Below are 19,835 nucleotides of genomic sequence, written 5' to 3' on the forward strand. Positions count from 1 at the left end.
GTGCCCTGTGGGAAGCGGAACCATTTCTCAGTGAGACTCACCGTTGTTTCCTCTCCACTGTATAAAAGCAAATGTCTAATAGAGACTAATTAGCCAGACGAGGAGCTGCAATAAAATGTCACACAATACCTCACGGATCACCCACCGAGATCTCTGTCTCCCTCTCTTGCACTGTTTCTTGATCTTCCTGTCACACACACACACACACACTACTTCTTTGTCTAATTGAATCTAATATCGCTCTAAGCCCGTGCTTTCTGTCACTGAGTTACTCACTCACTTATCTGAGAACGACTTTGGTCAAAGTGTCTTATCTGTTTCTTGGACCATTTTACAAGTTTTATGACATTGTTTTAAAACTATTGAGAGTTCTAGTGATCTCCTTTTTCACCCTGTTCCCCTTTGTCTAACCTGGTTGTTTTCTTTTTCTTTCCGTTTGCAGAGACGCTGATGGACACAAAGTGGGCTACGACAGAATTAGCCTGGACTGCACACCCTGAGACTGGGGTGAGTACTTGGCATTGTGCCCATCGTATTTGTTGCTGTACTTTTTCTTTGTAATTTATGTGATCTTATAAACTTTCATGTTCCTATATGGACAGCAGCTGTGACTGTTGCATGTATGTGTGTGTGTGTGTGCACATTTGCGTCTTTGTGCCTCTACATACAGTATGTCTGCTTGCCTCTTTGAAGTTGAACAGTCCTATACACGTTCATCAGTAAATCACACCACAGGATGTGTTTTAGCATTCAACAGGATGCCTCCGAGCACTTAAAACGTGCAAAACGCGTCAGTTTCCTCGTGAAGTAGCCTTTTAAACACAGAAATATTTCTCGGTGTTGACCTGTTGCACATCCAGGCATCCAAATCTACCACACACAAAGTGCTAGTGACAGCCTCATCTTGCTTTCCCATGTGGTCTCCACAATGGACTAAAGAGGAGCAAAAAGAGTCTTGACCCCTCCTCAGCTATACTTCAAAGACCGCCAGCACTCCTCCCCTTGCCTTTGTGTGGCCCTCTGACTTGGCCCTTCTGTATTGAAAGGTGGGCCCCCATTTTTTATATTTTGTTTTTAGCCCAGTGCACTTGCAGGGAGATTCCGCCACAGCTGTTCGAAGTCACCCACCCTCTTTATTCTCCCCTTCCTTTACTTCCAAGTAACTAAGCACTAATGAAGCCAGACACACTAGACACATCAGCTGCAACAATCAGTAGGACAAACCCCCTCATGCCCTCGTTCCCTTCCTCCTATCTGTCCATCTTCTTTTGCCTCCCTCTGCCCCCCTCCCCCTCGTTAAGCTACAATGCAGCAGCAATGCTCCCACTGGTCCCATGAAGAATGGCATAGGAACCAAAAAAACGCCTCCCTGTTTCTTTTCCAACCAAACCCGCAACAGATGCTCCTTTTCAAGAGATGTACATACAGTGGACAGCCTTTTGTGCTCCAGATTTCCCACATTACCAACCAAAAGACAGGAGGTGAATTTCTCTGAAGCTTTTTTTTGTTTTGCAGCAGAATGTGCCACAGACGGTGCATGTCCCTGAGTTATCTTCCCTCGTCTTGTCTTTACAGTGTATTGTACGCGTGTTTATTTGTATGCTTTTGCGGTCTTGCAACGGAAACGTCACGGCCTGTTTTTGTTACGGGTGACAGGGTGTTTAAGAGGAACAGATACAGAGGCTGAGAGGACAAACAAAGTAACATACTGGAAGGAGCTGGAAGGGAGGGGGGGCCAGATAGACTTTCTGGATCAAGAAAAATCCAGAGAAATGTCCATACGGGTAGAGAGAGAGAGACAGCATATAAAAGAAGAAAAAAATCAATTTCTAAGAAAAAATCTTAGAAAATAGACCCACTCGCAAACAGACTATACACACTCTCCCAGGGATGCTGTCCAGCCAAGTCTGAGTCACAGTATCTCTGTCTTGTTTCACAGTGTTGCACAACACATACAGATAAAGCAACAGACAAAAAGCCACACAGAGGGAACATAAGCTGTGTCTATTTGTGACAGTGAATCCAGAGACAGCATGTGGCATATACTGTAGGTGCTACTATTAATGCCACCACACATGGTGCATGAGCTAGGCACAAAAGCCATTTGTGCGTCAGTAAATGCAAATGTCAGTATTGGTACGTGCAAGGCAGTGTCTTCACATACCACATGACTGGGTCGTTATGTGTTTACGTGTGTGTACATGTATTCTTTCATATTTTTTCACCTCTCTGTCTGCGCTCTGGTACGTGGATGTCTCAGTCTCACTGTCTGCATTTGTCTGTGTAGCCTGTAGCATCTGTACATCATGCATGTCTGTGTTTAAATGTGTGTGTGTGTGTGTGTGTGTGTGTGTGTGTGTGTGTGTGTGTGTGTGTGTGCATGTCGATACCTATCCTGAGCTCGGCTTGTGTTGTTGCTTGGATTTTCAGTCCTCACTACATCTCCCTGTATTGTGTGTGTGTTTGTTCATATACGGTTTCATTTGAAAACAGAAGGGATATTAAGGGGAAATTCCACTTTATAGCAAGGCTCCCCTCAGACCTGTAATAATACTCACAGGTTTTCCATACCCATATACTGATAACAATATACCAAATTAGTTAGCTTGTGGAGATAATAACTATTGTTAGTGTATCGCCGTCTGCTTCGCACTCCTCCAGCACGCTAAAACATGTTATGAACAAGCTAAGATGTCCTTAAAATTATCCCCAGGTAGCTCATTCACACTAAAAGCAAACAGAAAAATAAAAGCACACTAATTGCTAGCACTGCTAGCATTTGTTGGAGCTACAGCATTTCAGCTAATGCCTATAGCTAGTAACGCTAGTTTAGTTGCCCACAGGGCAGCTAACAGTTAAAGTTTACCTTGAAAACGTATAATTTTGAAGAAGGAAACAGATACCAAAACGTCTAAAATGTGTCTTAAAGAACTCCTGCATCACAACCAGCATCTCAGTCCTCATATCATATTCATATCCTTAGTTGGCTCCAAACAGCCATGGTTTTGCCAAAAAATTGTGAAATATATTTTTCTAGCGGAGCTCTGGACCTTCGAGGCGAGCGATGTTCATTGTCATCTGAAAGTAAAATTTAAAGCTTTGATTGGAAAGGACAAAGAGAAAATGGAGTGGATTGCAAATCTTGCATAACGATTCATCTTGTTGGAAGTCAGTGCCAAGAAACTTGACCCTTTTTCACATGACCTACTTAATTCATTCAGGCTTGGGTACTCAGAGTGTTTGGCCACTGGTGTGTGTCTCGCAGGGATGACACCTCCCTAAACGCACACATACACAAACAGACTCACACCTACACATGCATACACTCAAACAAACACACGTAGCAAGTGTACACTTATGCAGACAGACTCACACAAGCACATTTAAACAAATATACACAACCTCATACATACACCCACAAACACTTGGCTGTATCGCTCTTTTGCAGTGGGTGATTTATTACACTGAACTAAATACCCATTGACACTTCATGCTTTTAGCCATCTCATTGACCTGGCTGGTGATTATCGATTCCCTCTGGTCGCTTCCTCCTTCTCTCTTGCTCTCGTCGGGCCATCGCTTTAATGCCATGGCCGAGCTACGCCCATTTTCCCTCTCTCCCTCATGGCCTCCAGGGTCTTGGATTAATAGCCTTGTCTCCACCACATCCATATCACAGCCTTAATTAAGATGCTCTGAGCTCAGATGGAAACAACTGGCTCTGGAGAACAAATTGGTGCCTTTATGGCCAAGTTCCGAGACAGTCAAAGGCAAACTTCGGTCCCGAGGGTGCAACTGTAGGCATTTTATTTTGTTATAGATGTGTCTCGGTATTTAGACTTAAGTTTTTTTTTTTTAGTCTCTTAGGATGGCAGGGGTGTTGAGTGATGTGAAAGACTGTCCTGTAATCAGAAGGTCACAGGTTCAGTGTCATCGATTTAGGTAGCAAGTCCAGTTACAGCCATGTGATGTAAAAAGTGAGCAATGTACACAGAGTTTTAGCTAAAACTGAACCCAAGCTTTTATTGATACATCTAGTTTTAATTTGTTCAATTTAATTTCCCTCCTCATTGTCTTTTAAATGCTTTAATGCATTCCCCTGTCATATGCAAAACACTTAGAATTGCCTTTGCATCTGAAAGGTGCTATGCAAATAAACTTGTCAGGCCTTGGCTTAGCTAAAAAATAAATGCATTCTATTTGTCTGATAGGAGAGGGGAGCAGGTCCCTCAGCACACACGCACCGATATATTATACACACAGGAATCGCTATTTGAAGTGAAATGATTTAATCGTGGTGTCCTCATTTGAGATTGAAAAATGCATTAGATTACAGTGTCTTACAGCAAAGCTTTTACAGTCTAGTTTGCTTTCGCTCATTTAATGAAGCTGGTAATCAAAGTTTAGAAAATTTAATTCCATTTTATCCTGAGTAATTCACCCCCTGGGTAGTGTACTAGCATTGAAAGATGTAGGGGAGTGTAAAAACAGAAAAGCATGAAGGTTAACCGGCGCCTTTTCCCTGTCTTTATTAGAGGACGTTGCGATCATTGCTCTGTAATTGAAGCGTAATTGGTTGTGAAGCAATGTGGCTGCTACTTCCAAACAGATATGAGGTAAACATGCTGTGGTGGCTCTGTGGTGAGGGGGTGACAGGTTGCTGTAATTGTGATGAATTTGCAGTCCTTGTCCCTGGCTTTTCGCTACACTAACCAGAGATGAAATGCGTTACATGGCAAAGGCAAGGGAATGTAATTGAAAATACCCAAAAAGTGAAATAAAAAATCCCCTTGTTTTTGTCTTTCTTTCTTGGCCCTAAACTATGCCATTCATGCAACGTGACTGAATGTAGTTCTTCTATCTTTAATGCAAGGTACACAGAGATGGGTGAAATTACTTTCCAGAAATCAGACAGACAGAATGTCTCAGTGTCTGTCAAGCTGTCTGAGTATCTGTCAGAGATATCAACAAACATTTACAGCCTCTAACCGGTTTATGTTCCTTTTCTATTCTCTCTGCAGTGGGAAGAAGTGAGTGGCTACGATGATGCCATGAACCCCATCCGGACGTACCAAGTCTGCAATGTACGTGAGCTCAACCAGAATAACTGGCTACGCAGTGACTTCATCCCACGAAAGGATGTGCTGCGTGTATATGTGGAGATGAAATTCACAGTGCGCGATTGCAACAGCATTCCCAACATCCCAGGTTCCTGCAAAGAGACCTTCAACCTCTTCTACTATGAATCTGACTCAGACTCAGCCACAGCCACCAGCCCTTTCTGGATGGAGAACCCTTATGTGAAGGTGGACACTATTGCCCCAGATGAGAGCTTCTCCATGCTCGAGTCTGGACGGGTAAACACAAAAGTCCGAAGTTTTGGTCCACTGTCCAAAGCCGGGTTCTACTTGGCCTTCCAGGACCTTGGTGCTTGCATGTCACTCATCTCAGTGAGGGTGTTTTATAAGAAGTGCTCCACCACGATCGCCAACTTTGCCGTTTTCCCAGAGACAGCAACTGGGGCTGAGGCAACGTCTTTGGTCATTGCACCGGGAACTTGTGTCCCCAACGCCCTGGAGGTGTCTGTGCCACTCAAGCTTTATTGCAACGGAGATGGGGAGTGGATGGTTCCCGTAGGAGCCTGCACCTGCTCGGCTGGTTTTGAACCAGCAATGAAGGAAACCCAATGTCAAGGTGAGTGTTTTCACAACAGATATTTAAGGTCAGTCTAGCATTTCATTATTCAGTGTTTGCAATGGTAGATTAATCTATGAGTTAGAGAGACATACTTCAGCAAGGTACACAAGGGCTTATGAGCCTTATGTCAGCTTGCTGAACTGGTCCAGAGTAAGTCAATAAATCTATGCAAAGTCTACATAACCATGTGCTATTTAGTAGGTTATACCATAGTCTTACTCTTCTGGAAGATGACGGTGGGGGAGTGGGGTGATGGGGGGGGTCCCTTTGGCGATCAATAATGTATCACATTATTACTGCTGAGAAAAGTTACATTTGCATTTTAGGCACACAGTATCTGATGCCTCTATGCAGAGTGAATCACAATGAGAGAGTAGTAAGAGGTCAAGGTCTTCCTGGGGGACACTTCATCAGGACACATGACTGTTGTGGACACACACTGATTGTTGGAGAGATTGAATCTGTATTATTTTGGCTACAGGTTACAGTCTCTATCACTAGATTGCCCAGCTGCCACGTTATTATGAGCCATTTATTTGCCTTGTGTTCTTTGACACATTAATCCAGTGACTACATGGTAGAACAATACACACTAGATGACACTGTCAGCAGGCGGCTGTTCACTCCTCTGACCTCAGTTTTGCCTGGCAGCTGGTTGCTAAATAAATGGAAATGCAGGGGAGGCTGTCTGTTTATGAGAGCTGGGAGGCCCTGTGATGCTTTCAGGTCTGATGGAAAACATAACGGGTTCACAGAGGTTGAGAGCAAGGTGAATTTAAACACCAGGTCTCATCTGAAATGGAGTGCAGGTGACAGCAGGAGGAGAGGGAAGGATAAATGGAAAATGTATGTGTGTTGACGGATATGGGGGCGTAAAATTAAGCTCAGGGTGCGTAGGTCAGATGGAGACAGCAGAATGAGAGAGAGAGAGGAAGAGAGGGGAACTGGCAGAGTTATTGATCAGCGGGGTCGAGTGCGAGGTGTCTGTGCATATGCAGTTTGCATACAGTTTGCACATCATCCTTGCCTGCCTGGGTTCAGAGTGCTCATTCTTCTTGTTATAACGGAGAGAGATGAGCCTGAGAAGACCTTTTGTTCAGTAACCATACTGGTGCTCAGGCATAGAGTGGGTGGATACTTTACTCTGGCAGCTTCGGTCAGACCATGGATTTTGAATGCGTGCTCACCTTTAGAACGAGAATGTGTGTGAGTATGAGAAAGAGAGCATAGTAAACCTAAAGCATAGTGTATGTGTTTAAAAACTCATTTGTTTGTTCCTGGCAGCTCAAGGTTAAAGCCCTGGCGACTGGGCCCTGATAAAATGCTCTCTAATCAAGCTTCACTCGAAACCACAAGGGATAGATCTCCTTGTCTTTCTCTCTTCTCACATCCCCTCTCCTCAGGTTCACTCTCCTTTCTTCTCCTCTCCATCTATTTTATTCCATACTCATTTCTCATCATACTTTGACCATGACTCTCGCTTTCTCTGCTTTTCCGTCCTCGTTTCAACGTGCAGTATCGCCTCCAGCTCCACCACTGTTGCTCCCTTTCTCTCTGCTAGTCTTTACCTCCACTTCTACCTAATCTGAAGGCCGCTGCACTCATTAATAAGCCAGCAGAGTTACAGTAAGGATGTCTGCATTAATATTAATCAATGAGCCCTTTTTTTTGCCTTTCCCCTCGTTTTCTGCACATTTTTCACCCCCCAATATTCTTTACTTTTTTTCTTCATGCTCCACACTTTCCAATTTCAGCCTTCGTTCTAATCAGTTCCTTAAGCTCTATGTTCTGCATGAGAGGATAAGACACAGGGGAGTGGGGAAAGGGGGTGGGTGGGGTGGGGGTGGGCGCCTGCAGGATTAGCATTTTCTATGCCTCCACCTCTTCCACCTCTCCCTCCCTTTTTCCCTACCCCCTTGTCTGTCTCTCTCTTTTTCATTCTTTAGTGGTTCCTCTAAGGAGAAAGTGGATGAAAGGAAGAGGATGACCCCTTTACTCACTGGAAGTGATTGATCAGCACGTTCATCCCTTCTCTGAAAAAAAAAAAAGCCTCTTTTACTGGGAATGCTCCCTCAACATCTTTCGTTAGGCTAGCATGTTCTGAACCAATACTCTCATCCACTGTGAGCAGAGAAATTGCTCGTAGTTTATTTTGTGTTGTGTGAGCTTAAATGAACTTGCATGGGTCACGATACCGAGCCAAAGAGGCTGTTCTCCCTCCTGGTAAAACTCGAGGTCATTTCTTATCTGTTTATCAAGCAGCACTTCCTGTTAGCCAGTGGTGTGATGACTCTGATTAATGGTGGAAGAACAAATACACTCAGTGCTAATGTACACGGTGCAGTCAACTGGTGGTTTTGTGCTAATATTGAACTTTCACAAAAATGGGAAAACAGGAGGAGCAGGAAAGGGTCTGCTATAGATCTGATCTCTAACCTTGGTGGTTTTCAAAAGGCGCCGAAAAACTCAGAAGCTGTTTTGGTAATTATCATTCAGAGGGACAAACACGGCAGTGTGTCCTTGACATTGACAAGCTAACACACAAGCTAGTGGGTCAGCTAATCAACTGGCCCCTGTAAACTTTGCCTGTCTCACCTGCTCTCATCTTTTTTATTAAGCGCCGCAGCAAACTCATTCATCTTTTAACGAGACTGTTTATCAAAGATATGGAGCCTGCCAAAGTGTTCTGGATCACAGTGCCGCTGTCATTGTTTCCTGGCGCGTCTGCAACTTATCACCTGAGTTATAAACTTCCAAACAGCTGCTATAAATGGAGCTAGAGATTTACAAAGGCCAGCAGTGTTTTCATCTGATTAACTGGCTTCACCTAATAAAGAACCAGTTTAGGTAACTATATTTAAGGTACACCTTGAACACAGGTGCACCTTATGTTTAAGGTAATACCTGAAAGATTCTAAATGTTAGTTTTTGCCATTCTTACATAACCAGTCTAGAAGAAATGTTCCGAGATCAGCATCAATCTTCATTCCTTTACTTGCCAAGAGCTGTCTTTAGTGGTGGAAAGCAATGTCAATGTAAACTCTAGTTTTGCTTCTATCTCCTAGTTCATCTCATAATACTATTTGTGATCGTCACTTTAGCAGCCAGACCCAGCCCTCAGTTCAGCACGATAGGATGAAGAAGTAGCGCTGCCCAGAGGGCGAATTCTAACCTCTTGTCTTGTGAACACAACAAAGGCTGAAGCACTTGGCAAGTGGCCATTATCACCACTGCGACCACCACTACCCGCTCCTGGCAAGAAAGACATTTGGCTGCAGAGAAAACTTACATATAGCACCTTTAAATTATGTTAAAGGTAAACAATGTTTAAGGTGTGGGTCTGCAAAGGAACTAATTTCAAATGCAGGAAGCACACAGTATGTACTTTTTGAGAAAAGCCTCTTAAGATTGAGTGCACTGAAGTGACTTGAGGCCAGGATCCTGTGTGTGTGTGTGTGTGTACAGACGCAAATCTCTACACAGTAGTGCGCAGACCCATGTTTGTGTACACATCGGCATGTGGTATGTGTGCCTCTCTGATTCTCTGTGTATGTTTGTATGTATTTCATAAAAGAACTGAATTCAGATGAAAGCCCCATGCCAACGTTTTGGCTCGAAGGTTGTGTATGTAATTTGGGCTGACAATCTCTTCATGTGAGTGATGGCTTATGCAAACAGCTACATGCTGCTCAAAAACCCCTCTCTCTTTCCACTACAGTTTGCCGAAGATGCACTCTCCATAATTAAGGGAAAAGGGTACATGTGGGTTGAAGGCACAAAAGCCAATTCTGTCCATACGCACATATGTAACTAAACAAACACATGCTAAATATGTCAAATAAGATGTCAGACATTTTACCAGTGAGCTGGAACAGTGTTTTAAATACTGACTGAACAACCACAAAATTATCTAGTACAGTTAAAATACTACATCCTGTTGCTAATGATCACATACTGAATCTAAGGATTAATTAGAGAGTGTAATTTAATGATTTCATACCACAGTGAAAATTTGCCTACTGACCATTAAAATAACATGACTCACACAAATGCAGTGTAAATGCAGCAAAAAATGACCACTTGAAACATCATCGATGTTACTGTCAGCATCTTAAGTTCTTATTCATACTTTTCTTTCTCCATTTTTCTCTCTTTTACCATCAGCTTGCAGTCCTGGCACCTTCAAGTCCAAACAGGGAGACAGCTTCTGCTCACCCTGTCCTGCCAACAGCCGTGCCAGCTCAGGAGCAGCCAGCGTTTGCTCCTGTCGAAACGGTTACTACCGCGCAGACACTGACTCTCCTGACTCCCCCTGTAGCAGTAAGTGAAGACTATTTTCAATATACTGTATAGCATCAGCATGATTTTAAGACACTGCAATCCATACAACTTCTGTGTCTTCTTGTTCCCAGTCAAAATACAGGAATGGGTTTAAACATCATATTCACACAGTAGTAAAATGTATTGGTAGCCATAAAGTAAAACTCTTGACTTTGTGGTAAATGTTCTCCCAAACTTCCCTCTTTGAATTGTGCCCTCAGTGGCTGATAAAAGCTCTCAGGAGGACGTTCCCACCACGCCACACGGACGACAAACAAGTCTGCTTGCTTTCCCAACGTTATCCAAAACTTTATCATCCAACCCCTCCCCTGGCAGCCTCTCTGTGAAGTCTATCTGTTTTCCACTCTGCCGCCCCTTTACAGACAGAAAGCAGAGGAATTTTTCTAGTACCAGTGCCTTCGTTTAGAGCAAATACGCACATGTAGGAGCTAATTCATTCACTGCTGAAGAGAGCAGAAGATCCTTTTTTTCTGTTGCTGGGGTGGGAGGCTGATTCTTTCACAGTGCAGTGAGAGATAAGGCTCTGGTAATTGGATAAGAATTGCCAAGGCTCTGCCAATAGTTTGTCTCGCTCGTCCCCCCCAGCACTTTACGCACACACACACACATATACACGCACACAGTGGAAATGAGCATGCAATTCAAATTTGAACTCCTGTCCCCTTTTTTTTCCTGCAACACTGCTGGAACAGTCTCGTTATGTAGAAGGAAAAAAAATGTTCTACTTAATGCATGAAAAATGTACTAATACCACAGCACAAGGAAAATTCTTGGGTCATGAATTGTGTTGATAGCAGCTATGGAATAATGAATGTATGTGTGTATAATCATATGTAAACTGTGTTTTTCAATATGAATCTTTGTCTATTGTCAGTATGTCTCTGTACTGTCACCAAGACAAATTTCTTTACACCTATTGTGCATGGAGATTAAATTCGTTCTCATTCCAAACCTATTTTCTTCATCTCATCCATGCTTTACCACCCTTTTGCAGCTGTTCCCTCTGCACCACGCAGTGTCATCTCCAGTGTGAATGAAACCTCACTTGTACTGGAATGGAGTGAGCCACGTGACTTGGGTGGCCGGGATGACATCTTCTACAATGTCATCTGTAAGAAGTGCTTGCCTGAGCGGGGAATGTGCTCGAGGTGTGACGACAACGTAGATATCTCGCCGCGTCACCTGGGCCTGACCCAGCGCCGCGTGGCTGTCCGTAACCTGCAAGCCCACACGCAGTACAGCTTCGAGATCCAGGCGGTCAACGGTGTTTCCAACAAGAGCCCTTATACACCCCAGTTCTCCTCAGTGAACATCACCACAAATCAGGCCGGTAGGTAGAGCTGCTGCCTCGTGGCTTCCTGTCAAAGATCAATATTGAACTTGTAGGCACCATCAACTTTCAAGGGCTAGAAAAAGACACAAAAGAATGTCAGAGAATATGTTCTGTGCTTAAGAAGTAGAGATCAATTTCTTGGATGCATGTAGGAGTATGTTACATATTTTCTCTTTGAACAGGGATTGAGAAGGAAGACATTCTTCTGAATGAGCTTAGAAAGGGACCTTTTTCACACGCCCACATCATGCTCTGTACTAACACTGCTGCAAATAGCAATAGCGAGGCAGTGTGCATTCAAAGTGTTGAACCCTCAGTATTCTAGCTGCCCACTGCTTCCAACCCACCGCTCCTCCAGCCCACAGCAACCACAGTAACTAGGCCAACGTAGCAATCAGTGCTGAGATGAAGCTGACATTGAACCCCTGCTAATGTGTGTACAGATTAACTTAAGGTAGTACTGACCAGCTACGGCAGGTGTCCCTTAGAACACTGAGACTGAGACACTGAGAAGGATCAGCAGGTAGATCCTTCTTGCAATTACTTTGGTACTTTTAGTTTGTTCAGTTTACCTTAAACAACCTCAGTAAATTTCAGTGCTGTTGAGCCTACTCCACACTTTTATTCATGTGAGTTGGTCTCTTTGTTAAGGTTCTCCCAGGGTTCTTAAGTTGTGCCTTGGATGTGTTTAGCTGCTATGTTAAATTTGCTCTTTCTGCAGTCGTAGACAATGTCAAGGATTATCCCTTGTACCATCCCCCATCATCTCTCTCTTCACTCCATGGCCTTGTCCTCATCGCCTCTAACCTTGTATTCCTGCTCCTGAAAAATGCTTTACCAATGCCTTCTGTTTGTGGGTCTAGGACCAAAAGGCCCCGCAGGGCCCCGTATTCAGGCCTCATTGTTTTATGACAGATCAGGCACAGGGCTGACAGGAACCACTGTCCATCCTTGGCTGCTGGGGGTCAGTAGGGTGCAGAGAGGGAGGTCAAGAGAAAGGAGGGAGCAAGAGAGCATCAACTGTGATCAGATTATCCCCTGGTGTAGTCCCAAGACCATCCCTGCATGTGCATTCACCTTTTAAGAACCAAAATAAATACTAAGGCGGTGATAAGCCCCAGGGGCCACCTCCATGGTTACTGCAACGTCTTCTCCCGGAGGAGGGCCCCTAATCCCCTGGCTAGAGTAACCAGGGGATCTGCCTAGAAAGTATTGTCATCTGGGAGAGAAAGAGAGAAGTAGAGGGCCTGGGTGGATGGGGCTGGCAGGGGAGGCAAAGAGGGTGGGAAGGGAAGGGAAGGTTTGGGGAGCAAAGAGAGAGAGAGAGAAACAGAAGGATGTCTGGCCACAAACACAGGCAGCAGAGGGAGAAAGGAAATGCAAGGGGGAGGATCAAAGAACTAAAAACTGGGGATTAAAAAGCTTTTAACAAAAATGGAGAGAGAGAGAGTGTGCAGCGGTGAAAAGGAAATGAAAAGTGAAGAGCTGAAGAGGACAGCGAGACGGGGGGAATTTAAGAAGGTGATTGTGTGAGTGTAGGAAAAAGTGAGGAACTTCATTTTTGAAGAGAAGGTACCACAGGAGATAGTTAAAGTTATGAAACAAAAGCGATGGAGTAGACTGAAAGGAGGGAGTGAGTCAGAGCTACAGAACAACCCTGAACTTAGAAAAGAGGAAAGAGAGACAGGGAGGCAGACAGCACTTGGACATTAATAGACACATGTGAACAAAGCACAAAAGGCTCAGGTGGGTGGAGTGCCAGTGTGTTTTGTGGTCCTCTGTGAGGGTGTGTGTCCACAAACCACTGCATGTATGCGTCAATTTGTGTATTTGTGTACATTCTGTATAAATATGTAAGTCTATAACCATATAGGTCTATATGGTGTGTGCACATTTTCATATGTGGTAACAGTAACTTGTATACACAGCACATAATGCATATGAATTCTTATAACTTAACGACTACAAAAAAAAAAACATAACTGTTCTTGAACACTTCCTCTGGACAATGGAGCAAAAGTGCAGTAGTAGTTCAGCAGGAATTGAATTAAATGTGTGAAATGGCTACATATGTGTGCTTGTTCCAATGCTTGCCTACAGTTGATGTATAGCAGAGAACTGCATGTACCAGAGACTTATCCATCAGTTTTTGCAGTTTCATTCTGTTGTCACAGGAGAATTAGACATCCTCTCTCCCTCCCTAAGGACTCTGGGAGGGAGAATTTCAGCATTGGTGGGGAATGGTTCTGCATACTAACTATTGGCCAAAGCTTTTCACAAAGCCCACAGCCTAAGACTTTGTGTTTAGGCTTATGTGAACACACAAAGGGCATAGAACTTGAAAAGACATAACACAGAAAACGATAAATAAAACGGATTTTCCTTTATTTGTTTTGCCCCCGTGCAGCTCCGTCTGCAGTGCCCACAGTTCACCTGATGGCGGCCACAGCAAGCACCATGAGCCTGTCCTGGCTGCCTCCAGAGAGACCCAACGGAATCATTCTGGATTATGAGATTAAGTACCATGAGAAGGTAAGCAGCAATGTAAGTCAACGCCTCTAATTCAATCCAATTTCATTGACTCGCTTGGTCTCCATTTCGTCTGTGTTTCTCTAAACGTGGAAAACAGTGCCTCTGCTGATAAACACATGGTTGTTGTGAGGCGAGCCACCATTTCCAATCTCAGTGTGCGTGATCATCCTCGCCTGCTTATTCCTCTCTTTCCACCCCTCTATCCTTCCTTCCTTTTCCTCTCTTTCTCTTGTCCCAATCCGTTCCCATTACGCTCTGTCCTTTTCTGTACCCCTAATTCTATCTCTCCCTCTTACCCCCCATCCTCTCCCAATCCATGCATTAGAAAGTTTCTGTAGTTTCCAGGTACCCAGGGAGTTGTGGCTGGGTTTGCCTCGGGGAGAGAACAAAGGCACTCAGTGTGTATCTGCTCTGTTTGTTGTCTTGTTCTTTTCCCATCAGATTAACGCACAGACTATAGTCTGCCTATCTCCATTTCTCGGTCTTGCTCTTGTCTGCATATTTCTTTCAGCCTCCTGCATGGTAAGTTTGGTCAGCCATGTCAAGGAGGGTAAAGCATCTGAGAGTTGATGATGACAAATGAGATAACACAAGGAGCTGCTATTTGGTATTGTTTTCATCACTGACTGTCTTTTTCTCTGCAGGATCAGGGTGAGGCCATCGCCCACACTATGACTGCCCAGCGGAGCAACGCACGCATCGAAGGTCTCAAAGCTGGTACACCTTATGTGGTACAAGTCCGTGCCCGAACAGTGGCTGGTTACGGCCGTTACAGCAGCCCAGCGGACTTCAGCACCAACCTGCAAAGTATGTTATTCCCATACCTGCTTTATTACCCAGGGATATATTGAGATATTTGTGCCTTAGCAGAGATACCTCTATAAAAGTGCTGTGCATAAGCTTATGAACATAATCGAGGCTCAAAAGCTCATAGAGGTAGAACATTTAGCAGACAAAGTAGAAGAACTGAGTAGTCTACCTTGCAGTCTCTATAGGCTAAATGCATATGTTAGCCCCAGGTTGCTCCCTATTCTGCTTAATACAGACAGGAGTTTTACTTATGTAAGCATATAGATCTTAGTAAGTCCTGAGAGGCATTCAGGCCAGAGTGACACAGTCTTCAGCTGTACCAATGGGCTGCAGCTCGTGTGGGTGTACATTTGTTCTCAAAGTAACCACTTTCTCTCTTTGACCCATAAAGCCGACCCTCCAAAGTCACTGCAGGAGCAGCTTCCACTCATCGTGGGATCAACCACCACCATCTTCGTCTTCATCATTGCAGTTGTGGTCATCGCTATCGTCTGCCTCAGGTCAGAATATAACACTTTCATCAGCTTCTTAAAAAGTCAGAACATGTTGAGACAAGTTGGAAAAAAAAATTGAGATAGCTTCAAATGTCAACTTTGTTTGCATGTCCTCCAAACCACCCCAGAACAGTCTCAGCGGATTTCTGTGCCACCTGTGAGGCCACTGAATGCCAGATTAGCCTTCTGAATCTGTGAATAGTAAACAGCTCTGGCCAAAATGCTACTTTGCTCACTGGACACAGCATGGTGGAGCAGCTGTTGGACCTGATAGGCCTGCCCTCATGGCCCAGCACTCAGAGTCAACTGTGCGGTTGCCCGACCACAAAGAATCCAGATGCGCCCCTGTCCGCTGGGCCCAGTTGACTGGGAAGATGCGAGTGGCTGCTCACACCTTTCAGAAAGTCTGACATTGCATCAGCTGGGTCTAACCACACTCGTTTATCCTTATACCACTCATTTGTCAAGCAGCAAATTCAGTGCGTGCGTGTATATATATATATGTGTGTGAAAGGTTGGCACCCACCGCTGACTGGCGCTCACTGGGTTCCCTCCGAAAGCCAGTTCAGGCAGCGTCTGACAAGCGTGGGCATCGGTCACGCTAGACTGAATAATAATCTCCCTGGCTCCCCCTCCTCTCTTTCTCCCTCCTGCCTCTTCGCTCTCTTCCATTTTCACACCGCTGCATTGTGTCTCTCTCAGGGTCTTGGCTTAGCTGCTGCTCTGACTGCCACAGAAGAAGAAGGAGAAAATAGTAATAATACAAAACACAGAGCTTCGGTATATTCCGGAAACCAAATTAGAATTTGAAATAAGATGCAAATCACCATCGGGTATTATTGCCCCGGTTACTGGTTAGACAACAAAGGAAGCACATTAACATGTAATTTCAACAACCCAGCCCCCTCACTCTGTCATCGTCTTTGTGGCCCCCCCTCCTCAGTGCAGGAGGGACACATGCAGGAAGATGCTGATACAGAAACTGCGAGACAAGAGTAAAAGAGAAAGAGAGAATGGATAAAAAAAAAGAAAGACAGAAAGACAGCAAAAGAGCGAGAGTCCATGAGGAGAAAATAACAGGCGGATTGAACTGAAATGAATATTGTGATGTCTGTAGGGCGAGAAAGGCAAGACAGCTGAGCTTGCTGTTTAAGTCTGCTTTTGTCTTGCCTGCTCATTTTGGGGGTAGTGACTATGGAGAGCGAATGGCTTTTACTTGCTGCAAAAGACAATGGTCTGATATTCTTTGTTTAGACTCGAGTTACAGTCCCAAAGTATGAATCATTTTACCACCAGGCATTGATACAGTCTTTATCTACAGTGTATCCCTCGCTTCTGATGCAGAAAGACTAAACATCTTCACCAAGCCATGTTGTAGTGTGACTACATCTTTTCAGACATTATTTAAGGATCTGTTTTCTCCTCGTGCCTTTGTTCCTTTCCAGTATTTGCACCCTGCTGTCAGTCCACGTGACTCAGTTTGTTTTTTCATGTTTTTCAACAGAAAGCAGAGAAATGGTTCAGAGTCGGAGTACACAGAGAAGCTGCAGCAGTACAGTAAGTCTCTTTGCTGAGATGCTCTTCCTTATTACATGGCTCCACATTCCAACAGCTGTAGTCCTATACTGTAGTAGGGGGGGCAGGACCTCCCCTGGGGAGGCATAGAGCCATGGCGTGGGGGGCACGAATGGCCAGGGGGAAAATATAGTGTGAAATTAAGCTGAATGAATATGATTTTGCAGGGAAAATAAACAAGTGTCTGATCTTGATTTCTCTAAAATTCAACTTAGATCATTTTTTTATTAGTTATTTCTCCTTTCATTGTTAATGATTGATGAGAGTTTGAGAACCACTGCTATACTTTCACATAGCAATGAATGAGCATCCCCACCCACTGAAGAGTAGCTCCCATAACATGAACTGGCTTGATCAGTAGCGAAGAAGGTTCTTGCTTTGATCTGCACCTGGTTGATAAATGATATCTTTTCATAACATTACACTGTGTTAACACTTGTTGAGATTTTTATTATTTTTTTTTAGCAACATAGATTCACTTTCCTGTTCTTGCCACTGAATCCCCTATAGTAACGCCGGGAATGAAGGTCTACATTGATCCCTTCACCTACGAGGACCCCAACGAAGCAGTGCGCGAGTTTGCCAAGGAGATCGATGTCTCCTGCGTGAAGATCGAGGAGGTCATCGGCGCAGGTAACCCACCAAAGCTCCTGAGCTACAGGGGGAAGACTGCTAGTCACCTCCAGGCCATACCGTTAGAGGACTTCACACCAAGCGGTACTTTCACTCAATTCATCGCTAGCCCTCTCCTTGCTCCCTCTCCTACCACACTCGTCACCTCTTAGGAACCCCTTTCTAGTCTTACAGATGTCTCCAGCACTCTCCTGTGTTTAAAGCATTACTGGCTACAGTGTGTCCTCTTTAAGTTAGTGAGACTCACAGTCCTAGCACCCTTATGTTGTTTACCATGCTATGTACATTTAGAGTAGCTGTAACACCTTTTTGTTTGGTGGATTATCATTTCACCCGTGCCCTAAAAATGGAGCCCAATCCTGGAACAAGAGAGATGCTGATTCAAATAGATATGACACGGCAGAAAATTCTAAATGACTTGAAAACCTTCTTGAAACTACTGAAAGCAGATTTTGGACAATACAGTCCCACACAGGCAGGATTTATTTCTCTAGGGGAGATTTTAATCCTCTCCAAATGCATGTGAGCAATTCTTCTCTTATCTCATCCAGCATTAATTACAGCCTATTGTTTTTTGGCACTCTTTTTGGCCCTCCATTGTCTTTTTTTTAAACTGCTTGTACAGATAGACACTCTGTGATTTAAGATGTAAGCCTCAGAATTTATCTCTGAAGTTTCCCATTTTCAATTTTTTAAACTACAGCAGTTGGCCACTTTCTAGTTCTGTAGGGTGTAATGAAAGAGTTTTATACAAACTCATTATTAGGTTACTGTCATACAGTTATTACTGAAAGCCCATGTGGAGAATCAGACCCTACAAAATTATTAACTGGTTTATGGCTAACTTAAATCAAACTCTTTTATGTTATGTTGAACTGTTTCTTGTCCAGGATTGGCCGTCTCTGACCCTGCCCACTTTTTAGTGCCTTGAGAACCTCTTTATTAAAGAGGGCTTCTACAGGATCACTATACTTGACCCTTGTTCCTGGCACTTACACCTCTTCCACTATGTGGTTGTACCCCCTCCTTTAGAAACCCTCCCTAACATTTGATGTCGTAGATAGTAAAATATTTTATGTTTTTGATTTATTTGATAGTAATATCTCTGCTCAAAAGCTGCAGGACTGTGCCAAGTGAGGTTGAGTTTTCTTAGCATTGTATCTGAGCCAAAATGGAGGACGTTGTGATGGCAGAGATGGGACTCCCCTACTGCTGCTTCTGCTACTACCATTACTACTGCTACTACTACTACTACTACGACAACTCTTCTACTGCTGAGGCTACTACTTGAAACCCGTCGCTTCCCAGCATTCGCCTTTAAAGTGACGAACCCTCAACCCCTGTCTTCCCTGTCCCCCTCCTTTCCTCTACCCCTTCCACAATCCATTCCTCCATTCCTCCATCCCCTGCCCTTTCTCCTTTTACTTCCCCCACTCTGTTACCTTTACTCCCATGTTGACACACATTGCTCTCATTGCCTAATTTTTTCTTGCACTCTTGCACACGCTTGGTGTAGACTCTAAACGTAAAGCGTCCACAACCCCAAGAACTCCTAAGCTTCTGTCTCCACCTGTCTCCTCCTCCTCTTCCCACTTTTCCAGCCCCTCCGAAGCTTAGCACCACCCCCCTGATCGCCCCCCCCCCCTCCACTGTCCCCCTCAGCTCCGCTCTCCCTGTCACCCTACTTCACCCATATTTTTTTTTATTTCAACATGCATTTTTTTAGCTCTACATCCTCTCACATTCCATGATCATGCCTCACACTCATCATGCTGTTTCTTTTAAACCGTAGTTTAACAGCATAAAGTCACTGTATTGTATGCTCCCCCTGTCACCATCCTCCCTTGACACTGGCCTAGAGTCCTGGCTTCTCTTGCAGTTCCCCCGTCCCACCCCTCCCGCTACCCTTCCCTGGCTCCTTGGTTCTAACCAGTTAACTGTCCCCTCTCCCCTCTTTCCCCCCCACTCTCCTCCACTCTTCCGTCATGCCTCTCTCCCCTTCCTCTTTCTCTCTCTCTCTCCTTCCATCTCTCCTCTTCCTGTCTTGCTGTTTCTCTGGCTGTCTGGCCTCGGCTCTCGCAGGAGAGTTTGGGGAAGTGTGTCGTGGCCGCCTCAAGCTACCTGGGCGCCGGGAGATCATCGTAGCCATCAAGACTCTCAAGGTGGGCTACACTGACCGCCAGAGGCGAGATTTCCTTTCTGAGGCTTCCATCATGGGCCAGTTCGACCACCCCAACATTATCCGTCTGGAAGGCGTAGTCACCAAGAGTCGGCCAGTGATGATTGTGACCGAGTTCATGGAGAATGGAGCATTGGACTCTTTCCTAAGGGTGAGAAAAACACAAACACATTACACACAAGAAGAACTATTAGCTACTTGTTATAAAACATGGATTTGTGATTTTATCAACAATGCAACA

The 19,835-nt window shown here is 44.5% G+C and overlaps 1 protein-coding gene across 9 annotated transcripts in view; it reads left to right on the top strand.

Annotated features, from left to right (window-relative positions):
* LOC121182835 (ephrin type-B receptor 3-like) overlaps window positions 1–19,835 on the top strand; it is a 59,294-nt gene that overhangs the window by 30,617 nt on the left and 8,842 nt on the right. For 2 of the 9 annotated variants that reach the window (XM_041039451.1, XM_041039458.1), the window contains exons 2-11: window positions 443–507; window positions 5,022–5,694; window positions 9,862–10,017; window positions 11,033–11,368; window positions 13,779–13,915; window positions 14,548–14,710; window positions 15,105–15,213; window positions 16,712–16,764; window positions 17,281–17,499; window positions 19,498–19,745. In XM_041039451.1, coding sequence (XP_040895385.1) covers window positions 443–507; window positions 5,022–5,694; window positions 9,862–10,017; window positions 11,033–11,368; window positions 13,779–13,915; window positions 14,548–14,710; window positions 15,105–15,213; window positions 16,712–16,764; window positions 17,281–17,499; window positions 19,498–19,745 — 2,159 coding nt within the window. The remainder of the gene's footprint in view (window positions 1–442; window positions 508–5,021; window positions 5,695–9,861; window positions 10,018–11,032; window positions 11,369–13,778; window positions 13,916–14,547; window positions 14,711–15,104; window positions 15,214–16,711; window positions 16,765–17,280; window positions 17,500–19,497; window positions 19,746–19,835) is intronic. The other 7 variants (XM_041039457.1, XM_041039459.1, XM_041039455.1 and 4 more) reach the window with 6 other exon arrangements.

Source organism: Toxotes jaculatrix, chromosome 6 (assembly GCF_017976425.1).
Source record: "Toxotes jaculatrix isolate fToxJac2 chromosome 6, fToxJac2.pri, whole genome shotgun sequence".
In the NCBI taxonomy this organism is placed as follows: Eukaryota; Metazoa; Chordata; class Actinopteri; family Toxotidae; genus Toxotes; species Toxotes jaculatrix.